We start from the raw sequence: 24,425 nt of genomic DNA on the forward strand, positions 1-24,425 counted from the left end.
TGGTTTGTACGCTGGTGGAATCATTGGACCGTATTTTTTCAAAGATGCTGTTGGACGCAACGTTACGGTGAATGGCGATCGCTATCGTTCGATGCTAACAAACTTTTTGTTGCCAAAAATGGAAGAACTGAACTTGGTTGACATGTGGTTTCAACAAGATGGCGCTACATGCCACACAGCTCGCGATTCTATGGCCATTTTGAGGGAAAACTTCGGAGAACAATTCATCTCAAGAAATGGACCGGTAGGTTGGCCACCAAGATCATGCGATTTGACGCCTTTAGACTATTTTTTGTGGGGCTACGTCAAGTCTAAAGTCTACAGAAATAAGCCAGCAACTATTCCAGCTTTGGAAGACAACATTTCCGAAGAAATTCGGGCTATTCCGGCCGAAATGCTCGAAAAAGTTGCCCAAAATTGGACTTTCCGAATGGACCACCTAAGACGCAGCCGCGGTCAACATTTAAATGAAATTATCTTCAAAAAGTAAATGTCATGGACCAATCTAACGTTTCAAATAAAGAACCGATGAGATTTTGCAAATTTTATGCGTTTTTTTTTAAAAAAAAGTTATCAACCTCTTAACAAATCACCCTTTATATAGCTCCCATATAAACGTTTCTCCAAATTTGACATCCGGAGCCTCTAGGAGGAGCAAAATTCATCCGATCCGGTTCAAATGTGGAACGTGGTGTTCATATATGGCCTCTAACATCCAAGCAAAAGTTGTTCCACATAGGTTTATAATTATATATAGCCCCTATATAAACCGATCCACAGATTTGGCTTGCGGAGTTTCTAAGAGAAGCAAATTTCATACGATCCGGTTGAAATTTGCAACGTGGTGTTAGTATATGGCTGCTAATAACCATGCCATAATTGGTCCATATCGATCTATAGTTATATGTTATATAGCCGATCTCCAAACACCCAAAAATTGGTCCATATCGGTTCATAATCATGGTTGCCACTCGTGCCAAATATAATCTACCAAAATTTTATTTTTGTAGACAATTTTGTCAAAATGTTATTTCTATAGAAAATTTCGCCAAAATTTTATTTCTATAGAAAATTTTGTCAAAATTTTATTTCTATAGAAAATTTTGTTAAAATTTTATTTCTATAGAAAATTTTTTCCAAATTTTACTTCCATAGAAAATGTTGTCAAAATTTTATTTCAATAGAAACTTTTGTCAACATTTTATTTCTATAGAAAATTTTGTCAAACTTAATTACATACGTTTTTAATCAGCCTCTTTTAGTTTAATATATACCACGTATGGACTATGTGGTATATATTACGGTGTTACGAAGTTTTAAGATACCATGCCATCGGCAAGTGTTACCGCAACCCAAGTAATTCGATTGTGGATGACAGTCTTTAGTGCAAGTTTCTATGCAATCCATGGTGGAGGGTACATAAGATTCGGCCTGGCCGAACTTACGGCCGTATATACTTGTTAATGGGTAATTTTAACTTTTTCTGTTTCAAATTGGTTAAAAACAGTTTAAGAATTCATAAAATGGTACAATTTATTTAAATTTTTGTCGAAAAAAATGCTTAATTCAATCTGAGAAAATTGTGAATTTTTGAATATATTTGAGGTCAAACGTTTCAGACAAGCGTTAGAATCCATTCGAAATTATAAAAAATCATAAAAATTATTTATTTGGCAAAATATCACAGAATTTTTTTAATTTACATCCAAAACATTGAATTCGGATCACACCTAAAGAAGTGATGCAAATTCAGTGCACCGGCTGTTGAAATGGGGGACTTCCGTCATATGACAAGCCCATGTTAAATTCATCGCTTCTGCGTCAATTTTCATTTCATTTCATTTCATTTCGTTTATTGAGTCTATGGAATATTTCCTTACAGACTAGCATACTATTTTAATTACTTAACTAAATTACTAACATGTTTCTTAGAGATTGAATAATTGGAAGTATAATCAATATTATCACTAAGTGAATTATAAAGCCTTAAAGTTTTAGTTAATGGTTCATTAAATGCATAGTTTGTAAAGGGTGATTCTTTTGAGGTTAGGATTTTCATGCATTAGTATTTGACAGATCACGTGGGATTTCAGACATGGTGTCAAAGAGAAAGATGCTCAGTATGCTTTGACATTTCATCATGAATAGCCGAACGATCTGCCACAACGTCGAATTTTCAGTGAATGGGCCCTAGAAAAGTTGGCAGAAAATCCGCTTTTTTATCGACAAATTTTGTTCAGCGATGAGGCTCATTTCTGGTTGAATGGCTACGTAAATAAGCAAAATTGCCGCATTTGGAGTGAAGAGCAACCAGAAGCCGTTCAAGAACTGCCCATGCATCCCGAAAAATGCACTGTTTGGTGTGGTTTGTACGCTGGTGGAATCATTGGACCGTATTTTTTCAAAGATGCTGTTGGACGCAACGTTACGGTGAATGGCGATCGCTATCGTTCGATGCTAACAAACTTTTTGTTGCCAAAAATGGAAGGACTGAACTTGGTTGACATGTGGTTTCAACAAGATGGCGCTACATGAGACACAGCTCGCGATTCTATGGCCATTTTGAGGGAAAACTTCGGAGAACAATTCATCTCAAGAAATGGACCGGTAAGTTGGCCACCAAGATCATGCGATTTGACGCCTTTAGACTATTTTTTGTGGGGCTACGTCAAGTCTAAAGTCTACAGAAATAAGCCAGCAACTATTCCAGCTTTGGAAGACAACATTTCCGAAGAAATTCGGGCTATTCCGGCCGAAATGCTCGAAAAAGTTGCCCAAAATTGGACTTTCCGAATGGACCACCTAAGACGCAGCCGCGGTCAACATTTAAATGAAATTATCTTCAAAAAGTAAATGTCATGGACCAATCTAACGTTTCAAATAAAGAACCGATGAGATTTTGCAAATTTTATGCGTTTTTTTTAAAAAAAAAGTTATCAAGCTCTTAACAAATCACCCTTTAGAATGACTAGCAATACGGAATGGATAAAACCGTCGTAGAGGGCGGGAAGGAGCGTTAAAAGGAATCAAGGCAAGTAATTCCGGACAATCAATTACAGAGTTGATGATTTTATACAAAAACAATAAAGAATTGGCATCTCTTCTAGATTTCAATGTCTCTAAAGAAATCAACAAACACTTACTTTTGTAAGATGGCACAGGATCAGAAAAGGCAATTGAAACAAGTGCAAATTTTAAAATTTTTTTTTGAACTCTCTCAATACGTTCAGCGTGACAGATGGCATTTGGACTCCAAATAAATGAAGCATACTCCAGTTTTGAGCGGACAAAGGCACAATATAAACTTTTTTTTATATAAGGATCAGAGAATTCAGTAGTATTTCTACGAATAAAGTACATAACTGAATAAGCTTTCGGAAGAATATAATTTAAGTGACAAATAAAACTTAACTTATAATCAAACAAAACACCAAGATCAAGTTTCTCATAAACATTACACAACCTCTGATTAAGAAAGCAATATCGTGAATTAATAACATCCCTACATCTGTGAAATGTAAGAAGCGAACACTTAGAAAAATTGAGGGGTAAACCATTTTTGGAGCACCACTCACACAATCTATCCAAATCATTCTGTAGTAACGCCGTATCATTTAATGAGCGAATCCGCATAAATATTTTCAAATCATCAGCATACATAAGATGCCTTACGTGCAAAAAACATGAACTAATGTCATTCACAAAAATAATGAATAACAACGGGCCTAGCACACTGCCCTGTGGTATACCAGATGAAGGACTGTACGAATCCGAATAATAACCCTCACAACAGACCGAACATACCCTACCCTTTAAATATGTTCTGAACCAGTCAACCAATTCAAGACTAAAACCAACCCTGTGCAATTTATATAACAGTAAATCATGGGGAACACGATCAAATGCTTTAGAAAAATCCGTATATATTGAATCCACTTGATAACCCATTTCGAAGTTATCAATGCAAAATCTTGTAAAAATAGCTAAATTGGTGGTTGTAGATCTACCAGGAACAAATCCATGCTGGGCCGGACTAATAAAACAAAAACCAACTTATCACACATGATATGTTCAAACACTTTAGCTATATTTGATAGTTTAGAAATAGGCCTATAGTTGCGTACACAACTCTTATTACCTGATTTAAAAATCGGTATAACCGTCGCACATTTCCACCTTTGAATAAAATAACTATGAACCAAGGATTTATTAAAAATCAATTTCAGAGGCGCAACAAGCGCCAGACATAACTTTTTAAGCAAAAATGCAGAAACCCCATCCATATCAGTTTTATATGACATAGAAAGTTTATTAATAGCTTTCAAGACATCGTCGTCAGACACATAAAGATTACTAACATTCACTAAATGTTTTATGCTACCAAAATAAGAATCATCAATATCATTGACACCATTATAAAAATTTGACTCAAAGAAATCTTTGAAAAGATTTGCAGAATCACAAAAATTATTAGAAACCCTTTGGTCAAACTGCATGGACGAAGGAATAGAAGAAGTATTCCGCTTCGATTTTATGAAGCCCCAAAAGCGTTTAGGATCAGTTTTAATGCAATCACCATAACTCAGTACATATTGATTATAAAGAAATTTATTCAAAAAATTGAACTCTCTCATGTAATACAAATACATCCGTTCATCATTAGCATCATTTGAAGCCTTAAATCGCTTGAAAAATTTATTTCTGCAATTTTTCAACTTTTTAAGACCCCTAGTATACCACGGCAACTTATAACATTTAGTCCTAGCCCTAGGAACATTATTATCAATAATTCCATTCATAACTGACAAAAATTCTTCATAACAAATGGCAACAACATCACTCTCCAGCACCTCCAACCAATTAATACCTCTGAATGTATTACTTAATAGATCAAAATCACAAGAATTGAAATCGTAATTCATATCAAAATGATCCGTGTTCGGAACATAATTATAAAATTCAATATCAATCTCTAATGGCACATGGTGGACACTAGGTGGACAAATGGGAAAAGCACATTCAGAAACACGACAATTCGTATCAGCACTTACAAAAACAAGATCCAACATCTTCATTAATCTGTTGTAAGTTTTATTTATCTGTACCATATCCAGACTGAGTAAAGAATCAATGAAATTAATCTCAAAAGACAATTTTGCACCATTTCCCGATCCAAACAGAACATTTTCATTACTTTTTTGGCGACGCTTTTTTTGCTGGGTAATTGAAACAGAGTTAAAAAGTATACGCAAATGAAATTTTAAAAAATTTTATTTCTTTTGAACTTTTTTTCAAAATTTTATTTCTAAAGAAAATTTTGTTAAAATTTCATTTCTATAGAAACAGTTGTTTAGTTTTTATTTCTATAGAAAATTTTGTCAAAATTTTATTTCTATTGAAAATTTTATCAAAATTTTGTTTCTATAGAAATTTTGGCGAAGAAATTTTATTTCTATAGAAAACTTTGTCCAAATATTATTTCGATAGACATTTTGCTAAAATTTGATTTCCATAGAAAATTTTAGCAATTTTTTTCTGTAGAAAATTTTTGCAAGTTTTTTTTTGATAGAAAATTTTTGCAAAATTTTATTTTTATAGAAAATTTTCTGAAAATTTTATTTCTATAGAAAATTCTCAAAATTTGTTTCTACAGAAAATTTTTTCAAAATTTTATTTCTATAAAAAATGTTGACAAAAATTGTTGTTCTATAGTTTAACTAAATTTGTGTTTCCCCCCAAAATAGTTCAGAATTTCTTAAAATTTGTTAATTTTACCAATAATCAACCCATTATGAACTTCGTATGGGACTAATGAAATTTTTGCAATTTTGAACTCCAATTTTTTTCCTTCAAACTTCGAAATTTTCTTTTACAAGTGAAAAATGAAATACATCTAATAAATTTTCTTGATTTTTTTGAAAATTATTTACTTATTTTTGTGAAATCGGTGTGACATCTGCGTTTCTAATACGGTTTAGTGAAAATTCTAAAATTATTTTTTTTTTCTAAATATTTCATCGCTGTTTCAGTGAATCGATTTGAACAACATTTTTCATTCTTCCACAAAATCTCCAGACTTATAATCTTTTGTGGCTGAGTGTGCTAAGGCGTTCTATTACGGTGCTAACAGACCTAGATTCAACTCTCGGTGGAACCGAAGAAGTATTTCAATTTATAAAAATTAGATAATAAGAAACTAAAAGTGTAACAAAAATACTGACGAACTCCAAATAATCATCCAAGGCACTACTTCCGTCCTATGACAAACCCATGTAACATTCATTGGAGATGAGCCAAGTTTGCACTAATTCCAGATCACAAATTGGGGATCCAAACTACTTTTTTGGAAGCTCTTTTTTTTGCTGGGTAATTAAAATTTAACTACAAAAAATATTTTTTTCCAATTATACTCTTTGTGCAAAATTTGAAGCAAATCAAGTCGAATCTCTTGCCTCTGGGCCAATTTAATCCTTATCTGTAGTTAGATATATATGCGAGCTATGTATAAATATGGATCGTCTGTGAGCAGAAAATTACCCTATGCCAAATTTTAGGACAATCGGATTTAAACAACAGACAAAAAGACGGACATCGCAAAATTGACTCCGAATTTAATTCTAAGACGATTGGTACTAAAAGATTGGTCTATGACTGCTCCTTCTGGTCGTTACATACAAATGCCCAAACATATTATACCCTGTGCCACAGTAGTAATGAAGGTTATAAATATCGAGAATAGGCACCCTCGTAGCTTATCACTTTCTTTCATAATAGCCCTCGATCACCACAGCAATAAATGAAAACTGTTTTGAAGGAAAGTACCACCATATGATTTAACTCTCCTCCACAGTGTAGTGTGATTTATAAGTATCTCAACCAAATTCCGCTAATGAAGATTAATTGCAAACCTTTTCCCCCCCAAACTACCAAAATTGTATTAATTGCCCATCATCGAGTCTGATGGCCAGCGGGTTATGGGCTTTGCATCTTCATCAGCGTCATCATCAGTGTCATCAACCAAATCGAGATGTACTCCGCAGGAACTTTAAACCAATGCCACCAAGTATGCTAGAGTTGTAGTTGTTGTTGTAACACCCACAAAAGCAGGATAGAGATGCCCTTATGGGAATGGTAATAAAAAAAGCCTAATCCGATCTCTCTATAAATTTAATAAAAATTTCCGGCGCTTTTAAAATGGGTCCAAGGGGCATGAGCCCCAAAATTCACATGAAACTGTGCCACAAATGAGGGGTGATGCGACGAATATGTGCCCAATGAAAATTAGCCCCAACAAAAAGTAACTGAAGAATGACCCCAAAATAAGGACCGTGTGAAAATGGACCCTAACTATTGGAAAATATGAAGTTTTAACAAAAAAATAATTATGTGTTACTGAGTTCCAATGTTTTAGAAATCGCGTTAGCCCACTTTGGCTCTGGTCGTAGAAGAATGTCTTAAGCCCCGGCCGCAGGCCGTCTTTATAAAATAAATCTGATGCGATACAATGCTATACGGAACAAAAGTGTGTACATTTGCCACCATTTTCAAATCACAGAAATCGAAAAAGGCACCACTTGAAAACGAAACACTATCCTAAAAAGGAAATGGGGGTTCATTTTCATTTAAAATATTGGGGTTTATTTTCATAATGTAACGGGGCCAAAAATAAATGCGAAAATAGGACCCACTTCAAAACAAAGCACAATCACGGTTGCTACTCGAGCCAAAAAAAATCTACCACATCTTGTATTCCACCGTTTTCTTTAGAAAGGTCTCGGGCTCTGTGTGGTTTATACCAAAGAAAATTCAAGAAAAGTTTCAACGGAAATGCTAGAAAAATCTTTTTTTACATACAACGCACGTTACAAAAATGTATAATTTGAATTCATCACAGTTGCTTTTATTATAAAATAGTTATTTACATAATACAAACGGCTCCATGAATAAAATGTGTTGTTGTTTTGCACATAATTTTGAGGGTCCTACTTCATGTAGTGTTTGGGGGTAATTTTCATGGGCCCATATTCGTAGCGCAAAAATTTCCCTCCATGATCCATATGGATGTTTATAAATATATGACAGCATCAGTTAAGACTTTAGAAATCACCAGATATATTGACTCTAATTACCACAAGAATTAATGTATGCTGTCCGTCCGTCTTTCAGCCTTAGTATATTACCTTTTTGCCCTAATCATAGTTGAAAGAAAAAACTAATTTGCCATACTAAAATCACACTACGCCTTCTCTATCCTCCTATAATTGTTGCATTGTATCTTGGGAGTCATTGTGGTCGTCACATCACTATGACCAAAAAATAAAAGGAAAAATGCCAACTTAATTGCACAAATCTATTGCAATCAAATCTTAGCTGGAAATGCAATTCGTTTTTGGTGGCCTCCACTGCAATTATGTCGTACTTCCTTGCCTTATTCTACCATGCTCGTGATCAACAGTGAGAGGAAATGAATGATCTTTAGTGTATCTCTTTTGAGATTTTTTTTGTGGCTTCTTTGTGGTCAAAAGTTTAAAAGCCTTTGATAAATGATTCATTCACAGTTGGAAGATGATATGTTGGACGGGTGGATGAATGCAATATCAGGACTGTGTCTTATGTTTCCTCATAGATAGGAACTTGGTATTTTATTTTTACTTACTGGCTCAAAGCATTAAAATTCGCCATATAGGATTTTGTCTTGATATATAGTGACTCGAGGTGGAAAGCGCCACATGTATGTCTGTAGTCAAGAAATAGTTTGGAAAATTCAAACAATAACAATAGCCCATTCAAGTGAAAACATGAATGAATTTCATAGAATCATACAAACACACCGAGGAAATATAAAGGTGTCGAATTTTCCTACTTTATACAAACAAAATGTCATCAAATTTAAACTGAAGTAGATTTATATAACCATGTCCGTCTGTGTGTCTAGCTGTTTGCCTGGAGTAATCACGCTACACTCTTCAATAATGCCGCTATCGTGCTGAAATTTTGCACAAACTCATCTTTTGTCTGCAGGCAGGTCAAGTTCGAAGATGGGCTATATCGGTCCAGATTTTGAAATACTCCCCATATAAACCGACCTCCCGCTTTGGGGTTTTAGGCTTATAGAAAACGTAGTTTTATCCACTTTGTCTGAAAATTTAAACCTGGAGGTATTTTAGGACCATAAAGGTGTGCTAAAAATGGTGAGCATCGGTCCATGTTTTGGTATAACCCTCATATAGACCGATCTCCCGATTTTACTTCTTGGGCTTCTAGAATCCGTGGGTTTTTATCCAATTTGCCTGAAATTGGAAATCTATAGGTATTTTAGAACCATAAAGAGGTGCGTCAAAAATGGTGAGTATCAGTCCATGTTTTGGTATAGGCCCTATATAGACCGATCTCCTGGTTTTACTTATTGGGTTTATAGAATCCGTAAGTTGTTATCCCATTTGCCAGAAATTGGAAATCTAGAGGTATTTTAGGTCCAAAAAATACGTGTGCCACAAATGGTGAGTATCGGTCCATGTTTTGGTATAGCCCCCATATACACCGGCCTCCCAATTTTACTTATTGGGCTAATAGAAACCGTAGTTTTTATCCAATTTGCCTCAAATTGGAAATCTAGAGGTATTTGAGGACATCAAACACGTGTGCCGAAAGTGGCGTGGTATAGCCCCCATATAGACCGATCTCCAGATCTTAATTCTTGTGCTTCTAGTAACCGTAGTTTTTATCCGTTTTGTCTGAAATTGGAAATCTAGAGGTATTGTAGGACCATGAAAGGATGTAGCCGGAAATGGTGAGTATAGGTCCATGTTTTGATACAGCCTCCATATAGACCGATCTCCCGATTTTATTTCTTGGACTTATAAAAGCCGTAGTTTTTAACCAATTTGCCTGAAATTGGAAATCTAGAGGTATCTTAGACCCATAAAGAGGTGTGTCAAAAATGATGAGTTTCGGTAAATGTTTTGATATAGCCCCCATATAGGCCGACCTCCCGATTTTACTTCTTGGGCTAATAGAAACAGTAGTTTTTATCCAATTTGCCTGAAATTGGAAATCTAGAATTATTTTAGGACCTCAAAAGGGTGTGCCGAAAATAGTGAGTATCGGTCCATGTTTTAATTGTTTAATTTAATTGTTAATTGTTTATTTTAATGTTTCTTCAAATTCAATTAAGATTTTAATTGAATAAAATATTGTAGATATTTTTTCCGAATGCATTTATTCGTCTATGCTGTTACAGAATCAGTTAGATGTTATGTATATTTGAAGTCCACTTAGATATAACAGGTTGGCTGATAAGTCCCCGGTTTAACAAAGAAAAACACATTTTTTGTCAAAATTCGTTTTTATTATTCAACATATGTAGTTCCCTTCAAGAGCGATACAACGATTGTACGACCTTCCAATTTTTTGATACAATTTTGGTAGTACTCCTTCGGTTTTGCCTCAAAGTAGGCCTCAGTTTCGGCAGCCATCCTTTTGAGGTCTGAGAACAAGAAAAAGTCGCTGGGAGCCAGATCTGGAGAATACGGTGGGTGGGGAAGCAATTCGAAGCCCAATTCAAGAATTTTTGCCATCGTTCTCAATGACTTGTGGCACGGAGCGTTGTCTTGGTGGAACAACACTTTTTTCTTCTTCATATGGGGCCGTTTTGCCGCGATTTCGACCTTCAAACACTCCAATAACGCCATATAATAGTCACCGTTGATGGATTTTCCCTTCTCAAGATAATCGATAAAAATTATTCCATGCGCATCCCAAAAAACAGAGGCCATTACTTTGCAAGCGGACTTTTGAGTCTTTCCACGCTTCGGAGACGGTTCACCGGTCGCTGTGCACTCAGCCGACTGTCGATTGGACTCAGGAGTGTAGTGATGGAGCCATGTTTCATCCATTGTCGCATATTGACGAAAAAACTAGGGTGTATTACTAGTTAACAGCTGCAAACACCGCTCAGAATCATCAACACGTTGTTGTTTTTGGTCAAATGTGAGCTCGCGCGGCACCCATTTTGCACAGATCTTCCGCATATCCAAATATTGATGAATGATATGACCAACACGTTCCTTTGATATCTTTAATGCCTCTGCTATCTCTATCAACTTCATTTTACGGTCATTCAAAATCATTTTGTGGATTTTTTTTTGATATTTTCGTCGGTAACCACCTCTTTCGGGTGTCCACTGCGTTAACCGTCCTCTGTGCTCATTTCACCACGCTTGAATTTTGCATACCAATCCATTATTGTTGATTTCCCTGGGGCAGAGTCCGGAAACTCATTATCAAGCCAAGGTTTTGCTTCCACCGTATTTTTCCCCTTCAGAAAACAGTATTTTATCAAAACACGAAATTCCTTTTTTCCATTTTTTTCACAATAACAAAAGTTGCTTCACAAAAGACGCTCTATCTCACAAACTAATTGACTTACAGACGTCAAATATTGACACGAATCATTTGAAGGTTGGTACTATATAAAAATAATATGCATTTAATACTAGCGACGCCATCTATGTGTCAGACCGGGTACTTATCAACCAACCTGTTACATTCCCAGGGGTTAGGTTAAGATTAAAGTGGCAGCCCGATTAAGTTTCAGGCTCACTTGGACCATTCAGTCTATTGTGTAAGTAACCCAAGGGTTTTAAACATAAAAAGTTCTTCTACATCAATAGAACTCATCAGTAGAAGGATTCGAACGCTTTCGAAATGGGAAACATAGAGCCCACAGTCTTGGTTATAGGTTGACTGGCTGAGTATACACACACAAAACAAGAAAATGTTTTGAAGACGTGTATCGAAAACGTTGGTCATTTGTTAGAGTTTTTTTGAATTTCTTCGAAAGTTTCAAACTTATATCATTAAAAAAAATTACAAAATTTTTATTTTTGCAAAAAAAAATTTTTTGTTTCAAAATCATAGTCCATTTCGTTTATGTTAAAATTTAATATATTAGTATGTAATGCCGGAGAACTTTTCAGTTCCAAAAGCTGTATTTTTAAGAAAGTCGCCAATTAATGGTATGTTTGCGGCAAATAAATTTTCTTTACACCAGCTCGTGGACGCTTAAAATTATGCTCTATATATAAAACTGCTTCTCTGTATGGGTTGGTTGTAGAGGTGTGCGCGTGACACGATATTGTCGTGACATGCGTGAATCGTGAACGAAATCTAAAGCAACTCTCGTGAATGTGTGTAAATGGGACTGAAAGAAATATGTTGTGCGGTTCGTGAATTTTCACGCACATTTTCTGCAAAATCACGCTCATGAAAAAAAAATAGATTTAATTCGTACTCGTATGTTAACTAAAAATAGGGAGAAATCATCTCTAGTGATTTTTGAAAAGGAAATCAAAATTTGTCTTCCTCCACTAGAATTTATTGAACGTTATCGGCGGTATGAAAATTGGTCACGGGAAAACAAACCCCAAAAACCAAATAAAACAGGGCCACAAAAGTGTGAAGGTACTTCATAATAGGTTAGGTAGCCCGATATTTCAGGCTCACTTAGACTATTCAGGCCACAGTGGTGAACGTCTCTCTTATCACTGAGTGCTGCCCGATTCTATGTTAAGCTCAATGACAAGGGATCTCCTTTTTATAGCCGAGTCAGAACGGCGTTCCACATTGCAGTGAAACCACTTGGAGAAGCTTTGAAACCCTCAGAAATGTCACCAGCATTACTGAGGTGGGATAATCCACCGCTGAAAAACTTTTTGGTGTTTGGTCGAAAGCGGCGGGCATGCTAACCATTCCACCACTGTAGCTCCCGGCACTTCATGATGAATATGAGTTCCATGAAAATGAGCAACAACACAATGTAACTGAAGCATGAAAGTCGACCCCAAAATAATATTAGGGTTCATTTCCCCTTTTTTTTAAGAAAAAAACTAAATATGTGTTCATGAACATGAATCACTTGGGAATGTGTCCATAGGAAAAAAGTCTTAAACTCTACGACACGTAAAAAGCTAATCTGATGTGTTAAAATGTTTTTCGGAACAACAAAATTGTGTATAGTCGCCACTATTTTCAAATCTCACAATGCGAAAATAGCCCCTACTTGAAAAGGAAGTCCAAAGGCAATTGGCTTTAATTTTTATTATTTTCATAATGTAAATGGTACCAAACAAAAAAAAAAAAAAAAAACAATCCTCCTCAAAAAACATAAAAATTTGGTGTTGTTGTTTTTTATATAATTTTCGGGGTCCTACTTCATGGAGCCTGATGTTATGGGGATTTCGAAACTCAACTTTTTTACCGATTTGCAAGGAATTACAAACGCATGTAGCTTTAGTTAACTGAATTGATTTTCAATAAGGGTTTGTATATAATAAGGAAGTATAATCATTATCCCAGTCGAATTTGTTTCTGTTTCTTTTACTCGGTAATTTTCTGCTCAATCCATACTAAGCCCATAAATTTAATTTTATTTTATTAAAAAAAAAAAAAAACAAGTATATACGGCCGTAAGTTCGGCCAGGCCGAATCTTATGTACCCTCCACCATGGATTGCGTAGAAACTTCTACGAAAGACTGTCATTCACAATCGAATTACTTTGGTTGTGGTATCTTAAAACATCTTAACATCGTTTTCTAAATTGTGAGTTAGTCCATACGTGGTATATATTAGACAAAAAAACTTATGTATAGGTAAGTCCACAAATAATTACGAATCGACGTAGAGAGCCAGAATTGAAATATGGGGGCTATATAGATTGATGAACTTGATATGGACCAATTTTTGTGTGATTGGAAATCGATTTATCTGAGGGATATATATAAATATAGACCGATATGGACCTAGTTACGCATGGTTTTTAACGACCATATATTAGCACAATGTACCAAATTTCAACTCACTCGGATGAAATTTGCTCCTCCAAGAGGCTCCAAAACCAAATCTCGGGATCGGTTTATATGGGGCTATATATGATTATGGACTGATATGGACCACTTTTGGCATGGTTGTTAAATATCATATACGATCACCACGTACCAAATTTCAAGCAGATATGATGAATTTTGCTTCTCCAAAAGGCACCGGAGGTGAAATCTGGGTATCGGTTTATATGGGAGCTATATATCATTATGGGCTGATAGGAACCAATTCTTGCATGGTTATTGGATACCATATACTAACATCACGTACCAAATTTCAAACGATTGGGAAGAATTTTGCTCTTCCAAGGGGTTCTGGAGGTCAAATCTGGGGATCGGTTTATATGGAGGCTATATATAATTATTGACCGATTTCGACAAATGTTTGCATTGGTGTTTATATATTAACACCACGTACCAAATTTCAACTGAATCAGATGAATTTTGGTCTTCCAAGAGGCTCCGGAGGTCAAATCTGGTGATCGGTTTATATGGGGGCTATATATAATTATGGAACGATGTGGACCAATTTTTGCATGGTTGTTAGAGACAATATACTAACACCATGTACCAAATTTCAGCCGGATCGGATGAAATTTGCTTCTCTTAGAGGCCTCGCAAGCCAAATCGGGGGATCGGTTTATATGGGGGCTATATATAATTATGGACCGATGTTGACCAATTTTTGCGTAGTTGTTAGAGACCATATACTAATACCATGTACCAAATTTCAGCCGGATCGGATTAACATATATTAACACCATGTACCAAATTTCAGCCGTATCGGATGAAATTTGCTTCTCTTAGAGGCCTCGCAAGCCAAATTTGGGGGTCCGTTTATATGGGGGCTATACGTAAAAGTGGACCGATATGGCCCATTTGCAATACCATCCGACCTACATCAATAACAATTACTTTTGCCAAGTTTCAAGTCGATAGCTTGTTTCGTTCGGAAGTTAGCGTGATTTCAACAGACGGACGGACATGCTCAGATCGACTCAGAATTTCACCACGACCCAGAATATATATACTTTATGGGGTCTTAGATCAATATTTCGATGTGTTACAAACGGAATGACAAAGTTAATATACCCCCATCCTATGGTGGTGGGTATAAAAAATGTTTTATTTTTTTTTATATATTTTTTTTATATATAATTTTCGGGGTCCTACTTCATGGAGACTGATGTTATGAGGATTTCGAAACTTAACTTTTTAACCGATTTGCAAGGAATTACAAACGCATGTAGCTTTAGTTAACTGAATTGATATTTCAATAAGGGTTTATATATAATAAGGAATTATAGTCAACGTGCCAGTCGAATTTGTTTCTGTTTCTTTTACTCGGTAATTTTCTGCTCAGTCCATACTAATACCATAAATTTCATTTTATTTTATTCAAAAAAAAAAAAAAAAATACGAAAACATTTAAATCATCCGCAGCTGCTAAAGCCAACCTCACCAATTTTATAATTTACTGGCTAAGGCTTGTAACGTCCAATTAATATTACACGCAAAAAAATAATTCTTTCCTCCCAAACGAAATTTTAGACAAACAAAGTTCGTTTCTCATTTGCTTTTCGCTGTAAGGAAGTGTATTTGGAAGAAAAGTATATACTTTTTGTGATAAACGTTTATTCTTTTCCAGGATGTAAAAACAATTTCATAAAGACTAGCTCAAAAAAAAACATTATTTTCTTGCTAATTGCATTGTCCCTCACATCTTTCTCACAACCATGAGGATTTTTAGTTCTTAACACCTTTTCCTGTAATACCAACAATGTAGAAGAAATTATACGATTTTATAAATTTTTAAAATTTTTTTTACCTTTCGCCTGGACGGAGAATCGAACCGCGGACCATGCACATTGTAAGCCAACACACTAACCACTGAGCTATGTACCTGTTATGGTCATCAATAGATAAATATCCATATAAGTTATATTTATATAGCATAGCTTGCGGCGCCCAAGAACCGAATAAACAAAGTTTATTTAACAGAAACAAACAGTTAATTTGGCACCGTGGAGCAGTGGTAGCTACGTCCGACTCTCATGCCAAGGGTCGTGGGTTCGATCCCTGCTTCGGCCAAAGTTTTTTTTTGCTTTTGTTTTTTTTTTACATATATTCCAGATATATTCGGAAGATTCCGAAAAAATGTTCAACATTACATTGTACTATATTAAATTTTGAACTGTAAAATGTGTCTTATTAAAGACCTAAAGTCAGAAAAGAACAGTGTTTGATATAAACGAAATGGACTGTGATGTTATTTCAAAAATAACTTTTTTTATTGAAAAAATAAAAATTTTGTAACAAACGAATTTTTTTGGTGATAAAAGTTTAAAATTTTCGAAGCAATTCAAAAAACTCTAACAAAAGAAAAACGTTTTCGGTACACGTTTTCCAAACGTTTTTTTTTTCTTTGCGTGTAGACGGACATCCTGGTTAGTTCTGTTTTTTTTTTCTAAAACGTAAAAAAAAGAAAAAAAAAATTGTCACCGTATTTTAAACCAAGTGTGTAATGTTTAAAAAGGCGTTAAAAAATTATATTTAACAAAAAAATTATTTTTATTACTTAATAGAAAAGTTTGCATCATATACACATAGGCAGCCAAGGAAACAGGCAAGGCCCAATGCCTATGTCTATGCGCATGCGCACAATCTAAGTAATAAAACTGGGCTCCAACAAAAAACACACACACACACAAGTAAAACTCCAGTCACTCGCCATCCTAGGCAGATCTAGTCAGTCATAAATGCACTTATTCACTCACTCAGTCGGAGCTCATATTCATATCAGAAAATATTGAATTTAATTTTGTTGGACTTTATATCAAAACCCATAAATCGTTCAAAATCCGTATGCTTTTAAAAATAATTTAAGGAGACACATATAACTTTTTTTGATTTTCATTAAATGCCTAGCTGTTGCAAATATATTTTCCTGTATTTGTATTAGTCTCTGCAAAATTTAAAATATTTGCCGGTGTTGTTGTTGTTGCTGTTTCAGATTACAAATTTCCATTTCATTTTAAGATATGACGTGTCGCACTCTTAGGCGTATTAAGCGATATAAAATTTGCAAAAATAAATGACTGGCTGCTTGGGTTTTAATTATAATCAACTTTCAATGTAATTTCATATAATGTTGAAATTTGTGCTATGATAAAATATTGAGTAGAAGTTGCATGGCTGTATGATAAATGTTTCGATTAATCAAAGTTATGAAGAAACAAAAAATGTATTTCTTTGTGGGCCTTTTCTTAATTCAATATAGACCTACCAGGGTAATTAATTTAATTTACGATCAAATTTTTATAATTTTCATAAAGCACTTACCTGATCCATTGCTGCCAAACCAAAGGGCAACTAGATCCTCACTTGGTGATGTATGATAATGATTTCCATACAAGTAAGGATTCGGGTAGTCTAAGATCATTCGTCGCGATGATGGAGAGTCACCTTCAAGTAGACAATAGAAATGTTAATGTTATTTAAAAAAAATCGTACGGACATAACATAAGTAAAAAACGGGGCTTCCTAAAAGCTTAAGAACAAAAATATCGAGCGATCAGGCTCATATGAGAGCTAACTTTAAAAAAAAAAATTACCGATATGGTCTAGGTGGCACGGTTACCACTCGTGCCAAAATGAATCTACAAAAAATTGAAGATAATTTTAGCTCACATCAACCAAATTAAAAAATTTCCAAATAAATTTGACAACCATTCGTTTCCTCTGTTAGTTAGGCTACTCTTGTAGTTAAATCAACGCATGGTTTTAAGCTCAAATCAAAACAACAATAAAAATTTAATTTCTATGGAAAATATTGTCCAAATTTTAAATTTTATTGATTTGATTTCAGCTCAATTGTTGTCAAAATTTTATTTCTTTAAAAAAATATTTTGTAAAAATTTTATTTCTATACAAAATTTTGTTAAAATTTTATTTCTATAGAAAATTTTGTCAAAATTTTATTTCTATAGAAAATTTTGCCAAAATTTCATTCCTAAAGAAAATGTTGTCAAAATTTTATTTCTATGGAAAATTTTGTCAAAATTTTATTTCTATAGAAAATTTTGGCAAAAGGATTGCACTCCAAATGTTGTAAAGGCGTTATTGACCATTAGATAGTACTATCTATAAGTTTATACTTTTTTGTACTATCACGGATTTCTAATAAAATAAATAAATAAACAAAAAAAAATTTATTCCTATAGAAAATTTTGTCAACATTTTTTTCTATAAAAAATTTTGTCAAAATTTTATTTCCAAAGGAAATTTTTTGCCATAATTTTATTTCCAAAAGAAATTTTTTGTCATAATTTTATTTCTATGGAAAATCTTATCAAAATTAGCCCTGGGAATAAGATTTTGACAAAATTTTTTTATAGAAATAAAATTTTCCCAAAATTTTCTATAGAAATAACATTTTGTCAAAATTTTATTTCTCTGGAATATTTAGTTAAAATTTTATTTTTATAGCAAATATTGTCAAAATTTTATTTCTATAGAAAATTTTGTCAAAATTTTATTTGAATAGAAAAATTAGTCACAATTTTATTTCTATAAAAAATTTAGTCAAAATTTTTTTTTGTATAGAAAATGTTGTCAAAATTTTATTTTTATAAAAAATGTTGTCAAAATTTTATTTCTATAGAAAATTTTGTCAAAATTTTATTTCTATAAAATTAAGTCAAAATTTTATTTCTACAGAAAATGTTCGCAAAATTTTATGTCTATAGAATATTTTGTGAAAATTTTATTTCTATAGAAAATTTTGTCAAAATTTTCTTTCCTTAGAAAAATTTATCAAAATTTTATTTCTATAGAAAATTTTGTGAAAATTTTATTTATATAAAAAATTCTGTAAAAATTTTATTTCTATAGAGAATTTTGTCTAAATTGTATGTCTATAGAAAATTTTGTCAAAATTTTATTTCTATAGAAAATGTCAAAATTTTATTTCCATTGTCAAAATTTGACTTCTCTAGGAAATGTTGTCAAAATTTTATTTCTATTGAAAAATTTGTCAAAATTTTATTTCTATAAAATGTAGTCAAAATTTTATTTCTATAGAAAATGCTGTCAAATTTTTTTTCTATAGAAAATGTTGTCAAAATTTTATTTCTATAGAAAATTTTGTTAAAATTTTATTTCAATTGAAAATTTTGTCAAAATTTTATTTCTATAGAATATTTTGTGAAAATTTTATTTGTGTAGAAAACTTTGTCAAAATTTTATTTCTATAGAAAATTTTGTCAAAATTTTATTTCTATCGAAAATGTTGTCAAAATTTTATTTCTATAGAAAATTTTGTCAAAATTTTATTTCTATCGAAAATGTTGTCAAAATTTTATTTCTATAGAAAATTTTGTCAAAATTTTATTTCTATCGAAAATGTTGTCAAAATTTTATTTCTATAGAAAATGTTGTCAAAATTTTATTTCTATCGAAAATGTTGTCAAAAAAAATGTTCAAAATTTTCTATAGAAATAAAATTTCCATAAAATTTTCTATAGAAATAAAATTTTCATAAAATTTTCTATAGAAATAAAATTTTCATAAAATTTTCTATAGAAATAACATTTTGTCAAAATTTCATTTCTTTGGAATATTTTGTTAAAATTTTATTTCCATGGAAAATGTTGTAAAATTTTATTTATATAAAAAATTTTGTCAAAATTTTATTTCTATAGAAAATTTTGTCAAAATTTTATTTCTATAGAGAATTTTGTCTAAATTGTATGTCTATAGAAAATTTTGTCAAAATTTTATTTCTATAGAAAATGTTGTCAAAAATTAATTTCTATCTACCAAAACATCAAGAATTCTAACAATCTATAAAAAATCCAATATTTTTGGTAGAACTCCACCATCTGTGGCGACCGTGCCAGGTGGTAGCCTGTTACTCCATGCATAGTACATACATTCAGTATATTTTGAGTCTGACAGGAAACAGAATTTATCCCAAGTCATTTTATATAAAAGGAGATTTTTTAGCAATTGGTCTTTTAGAAACACAAATTTAAACAGCTGACGCACGTTTTTTTTAGTTTTGGTCTATAATTTAACCATCACCCTTGCAAATCATTGAATTTTATTATCAAATGCGTGCTCTGTTAAGAAAATTCTTCTCTTATATGGTCGAGTCATTGACTAAATTTCGCACAAATTTACATTGTTGGAAATTAAACTTTAAGTAGAGTGCGAACTGAAAAAAATATCGCAGCTGTATCGGACTGTGTTAGTGATGACCATTAATCATCGATTCGTTGCCGTTCGTAGCAATATGGCATGGGATTTTGCGGAAGGATTTCGATGTGAAGCCATACAAAATATTGTTGTTACACGATTTGAAGTCGAACGACCTTTACCAAATGCAGAATCATTGGTGAAGGGGCTCTTGGCAAGTTAGTCGAAGAGCCACCTTTATATCAAAAATTGTGTTCAGCGACGAAGCTCATTTTGCACTCAAGGGATATGGAAATATGCAAAATTGTCGATTATGGAGTTAAGACCAGCCTGTAGCATTCCAAAAAATACTCTGACATTTTGGACCAGAATGCAAGAGATTGAATTGCATGACATTTGGCATAAAAAAGTCGGTGTCACATGCAACACAGCACACGTAACGATGCTGTTATTAAGAGGCGAATTCGGTGATCAATTGACCAATTTTTGCATGGTTGTTAGAAACCATACTAACACCAAGTACCAAATTTCAACCGGATCGGATGAAATTTGCTCAAATCTGTGGATCGATTTATATGTGGGCTATATATAATTATGGACCGATAGGGACCAATTTTTGCATGGCTATTAGATACCATATGCTAACACCACGTACCAAATTTCAACCGGATCGGATGAAATTTGCTCCTACAAGAGGCTCCGGAGGTCAAATCTAGGGATCGATTTATATGGGGGCTATATATAATTATGGACCAATATGAACCAATTTTTGCATGGCTGTTAGAGACCATATACTAACACCACGTCCCAAATTTCAACCGGATCGAATGAATTTTGCTCCTCCATGAGGTTCCGCAAGCCAAATCTAGGGGTCGGTTTATATGGGGGCTATACGTAAAAGTGCTCCGATATGGCCTATTTGCAATACCATCCGACCTACATAAATAACAACTACTTATGCCATGTTTTAAGTCGATAGCTAGTTTCGTTCGAAAGTTAGCGTGATTTCAACAGACGGACGGACGGACATGCTTAGATGGACTCAGAATTTCACCACGACCTAGAATATATATACTTTATGGGGTCTTAGATCAATATTTCGATGTGTTGCAAACGGAATGACAAAGTTAATATACCCCCCATCCTATGGTGGAGGGTATAAAAATTATCTTCCAAAATCATGAACGGACGGAAAATGAAACCTAAACGTTCAAAACTGAATGTTCACTGTTTCGTCCACGGGCGTTTATGATTTCATGAACGGCTTTCGTTTTTCTTTGGCCATGAAAAGTCATAAAATATTCGCTAGGCGTTTTTATGGCAACTCCATGCAATGTGCTAAGGCGATTTCAACAGACGGACGGACATTACTAGATGTATTCAGAATATCTCCTCGACTCAAAATATATTTTCTTTATGGGGTCTGAGACCAATATCTCGATGTATTACAAACGGAATGACAAAGTTAGTATAGCCCCATATTCTATGATGGATGGATGGATGGAAAATAGATATACTTACCTTGTACTTGCGCTGCAAACTCTGAAGCTTTCTGCAAATTTAGACGTGGTCTAGGTTGAGGCTTTGCCAGATTTGTGTACGTTGTGGCAGATGTTGAAGTTACTGTGCTGGTGGTAAGTGTAAGATGTTCAGAGCTAATAGCAGCTGCTGAACTACTCAGGGGTGCCGATGTAGTTGTTGATGTCGTTAATCCGGTTAAAATTTGTGATCCACACGCTGTCGTCGTAAATGACGACGAAGATGCTATGTGAGATGTGGGTGGTGGCTGATTGCCCGCTGCAGCAGAATGATCCAGCAACAAATGTTGAACTTGAAATATATCCACGAATTCTTCTAATTCTTCTGGTGCGGCAGCATTCGTTGAACGTTCTGCCGAATTCGAATAGATACCATTAGACGGATGTCCCGTAAGACTTGTACAGCTACTTCCATATGAAGATGGTGTTGTGTAATGATGGAAATATGGTGATGCTCCCGCTGCCGAAGGACTATAGAAACCAAATTGTGGTCCCGGTTGTACAGTGATGGGAGGTGGTGGCGGTGGAGGGGCTGCAAATTGTAAAGGATTTCGACCTAAGTTTAATAGAGGCGTTGAGGGAGTATTCAAGGAGTCATGAAGGCCATTGTTTGCACTGGCACTGGTGGATAACGTTAGACTATGATGTGTGGTACTGCTGTGGTGAGTGACATTGGTGGCATTGACGACAGTTGTAACAGCGGATCCACTACCTACTGGAGTTCCTGTTGCAGACACTGTATTGTGATGGTGTGGGGGATGTTCGGTTTCTCGACGCATAGCTAACAACATGTTTACGTTCACAAATTAACTCACGAATAAAAATTAAAAACAAAATTCTCACACTTAAACACCAAAAACCGAAAAATACTCAAAAACTTAAGAGGACAGTACACTTGTAAAAACTATGTGTAAGTATTGTTTTTTCTTTTTGTGTTTGTAAATGAAAACGAAATTAATAATAACGAAATAATAACTTTGTTGGAAATACACATTAATATTTGAAAATTTAACTCTTCCACTTACATTTCTGATTTCAAAATTTTTGTAAAAACATTTTGCTAAACATTTTAGTTAAGTTTTTTTGTTTTTTGTTTTCAATAAATTTATCTAAATAATTTTTTAAAATTTCTCTAGATTGTTCAATTCGGAGGGTTTGATGATTTTAATATCAGTCTTTGTTGTTTGAATTGATGTACTGGTTATCAATATATATCTGAAATTAAAAAAAAAAATATATATTAAATAAAATTTTATGAGTATAGAAATATTTATAGAAGATTTTTTGAAAGCTACAAAGCTACGACACTTTTCAAAAAAAAAAAAAACAAGTAAGGAAAGTCTAAAGTCGGGCGGGGCCGACTATATTACACACTGCACCACTTTGTAGATCTAAATTTTCGATACCATATCACATTACGTCAAATGTGTTGGGTGCTATATATAAAGGTTTGTCCCAAATACATACATTTAACTATCACTCGATCTGGACAGAGTTTGATAGACTTCTACAAAATCTATAGACTCAAAATTTAAGTCGGCTAAAGACCTAAGGTGGAACACAATGTTAGTAAAAAAATATGGGATAAATTTAAATCTGAAACAATTTTAAGGAAACTTTGCAAAACTTTATTTATGATTTATCGCTCAATATATATGTTATAGAAGTTTAGGAAAATTAAAGTCATTTTAACAGCTTTTCGACTAAGCAGTGGCGATTTTACAAGGGAAATGTTGGTATTTTGACCATTTTTGTCGAAATCAGAAAAACATATATATGGGAGCTATATCTAAATCTGAACCGATTTCAACCAAATTTGGCACGCATAGCTACAATGCTAATTCTACTCCCTGTGCAAAATTTCAACTAAATCGGAGCAAAAAATTGGCCTCTGTGGTCATATGAGTGTAAATCGGGCGAAAGCTATATATGGGAGATATATCTAAATCTGAACCGATTTCAACCAAATTTGGCACGCATAGCTACAATGCTAATTCTACTCCCTGTGCAAAATTTCAACTAAATCAGAGCAACAAATTGGCCTCTGTGGTCATATGAGTGTAAATCGGGCGAAAGCTATATATGGGAGCTATATCTAAATCTGAACCGATTTCAACCAAATTTGGCACGCATAGCTACAATGCTAATTCTACTCCCTGTGCAAAATTTCAACTAAATCGGAGCAAAAAATTGGCCTCTGTGGTCATATGAGTGTAAATCGGGCGAAAGCTATATATGGGAGATATATCTAAATCTGAACCGATTTCAACTAAATTTGGCACGCATAGCTACAATGCTAATTCTACTCCCTGTGCAAAATTTCAACTAAATCAGAGCAACAAATTGGCCTCTGTGGTCATATGAGTGTAAATCGAGCGAAAGCTATATATGGGATCTATATCTAAATCTGAACCGATTTCAATAAAATTTGGCACACTAGACTACACCACTAACTGAACTCCTAGTGCAAAATTTCACTCAAATTGGGGTAAAACTCTGGCTTCTGGGACCGTATTAGTCCATATCGGTCGAAAGATATATATGGGAGCTATATCTAAATCTGAACCGATTTCTTCCAAAATCAATAGGTATCTATTCTGAGCCAAAACACATACTTGTGCCAAATTTAAAGTCGATTGGACTAAAACTACGACCTAGACTTTGATTACAAAAATGTGTTCACGGACAGACGGACAGACGGACATGGCTATATCGACTCAGGAGTCCACCCTGAGCATTTTTGCCAAAGACACCATGTGTCTATCTCGTCTCCTTCTGGGTGTTGCAAACATATGCACTAACTTATAATTA

At 33.9% G+C, this 24,425-nt stretch overlaps 1 protein-coding gene across 1 annotated transcript in view; it reads right to left on the bottom strand.

Moving 5' to 3' along the window:
• sr (zinc finger domain-containg protein striped) overlaps positions 1–22,476 on the bottom strand; it is a 383,455-nt gene extending 360,979 nt beyond the window's left edge. Inside the window, exons 1-2 of the mRNA XM_075290174.1 lie at positions 21,598–22,476; positions 17,221–17,343 (exon numbers count right to left, since the gene is read on the bottom strand). Coding sequence (XP_075146289.1) covers positions 17,221–17,343; positions 21,598–22,405 — 931 coding nt within the window. The 5' untranslated portion in view covers positions 22,406–22,476. The remainder of the gene's footprint in view (positions 1–17,220; positions 17,344–21,597) is intronic.
• Positions 22,477–24,425: the final 1,949 nt, after the last annotated feature.

Source organism: Haematobia irritans, chromosome 1 (assembly GCF_050003625.1).
Source record: "Haematobia irritans isolate KBUSLIRL chromosome 1, ASM5000362v1, whole genome shotgun sequence".
In the NCBI taxonomy this organism is placed as follows: Eukaryota; Metazoa; Arthropoda; class Insecta; order Diptera; family Muscidae; genus Haematobia; species Haematobia irritans.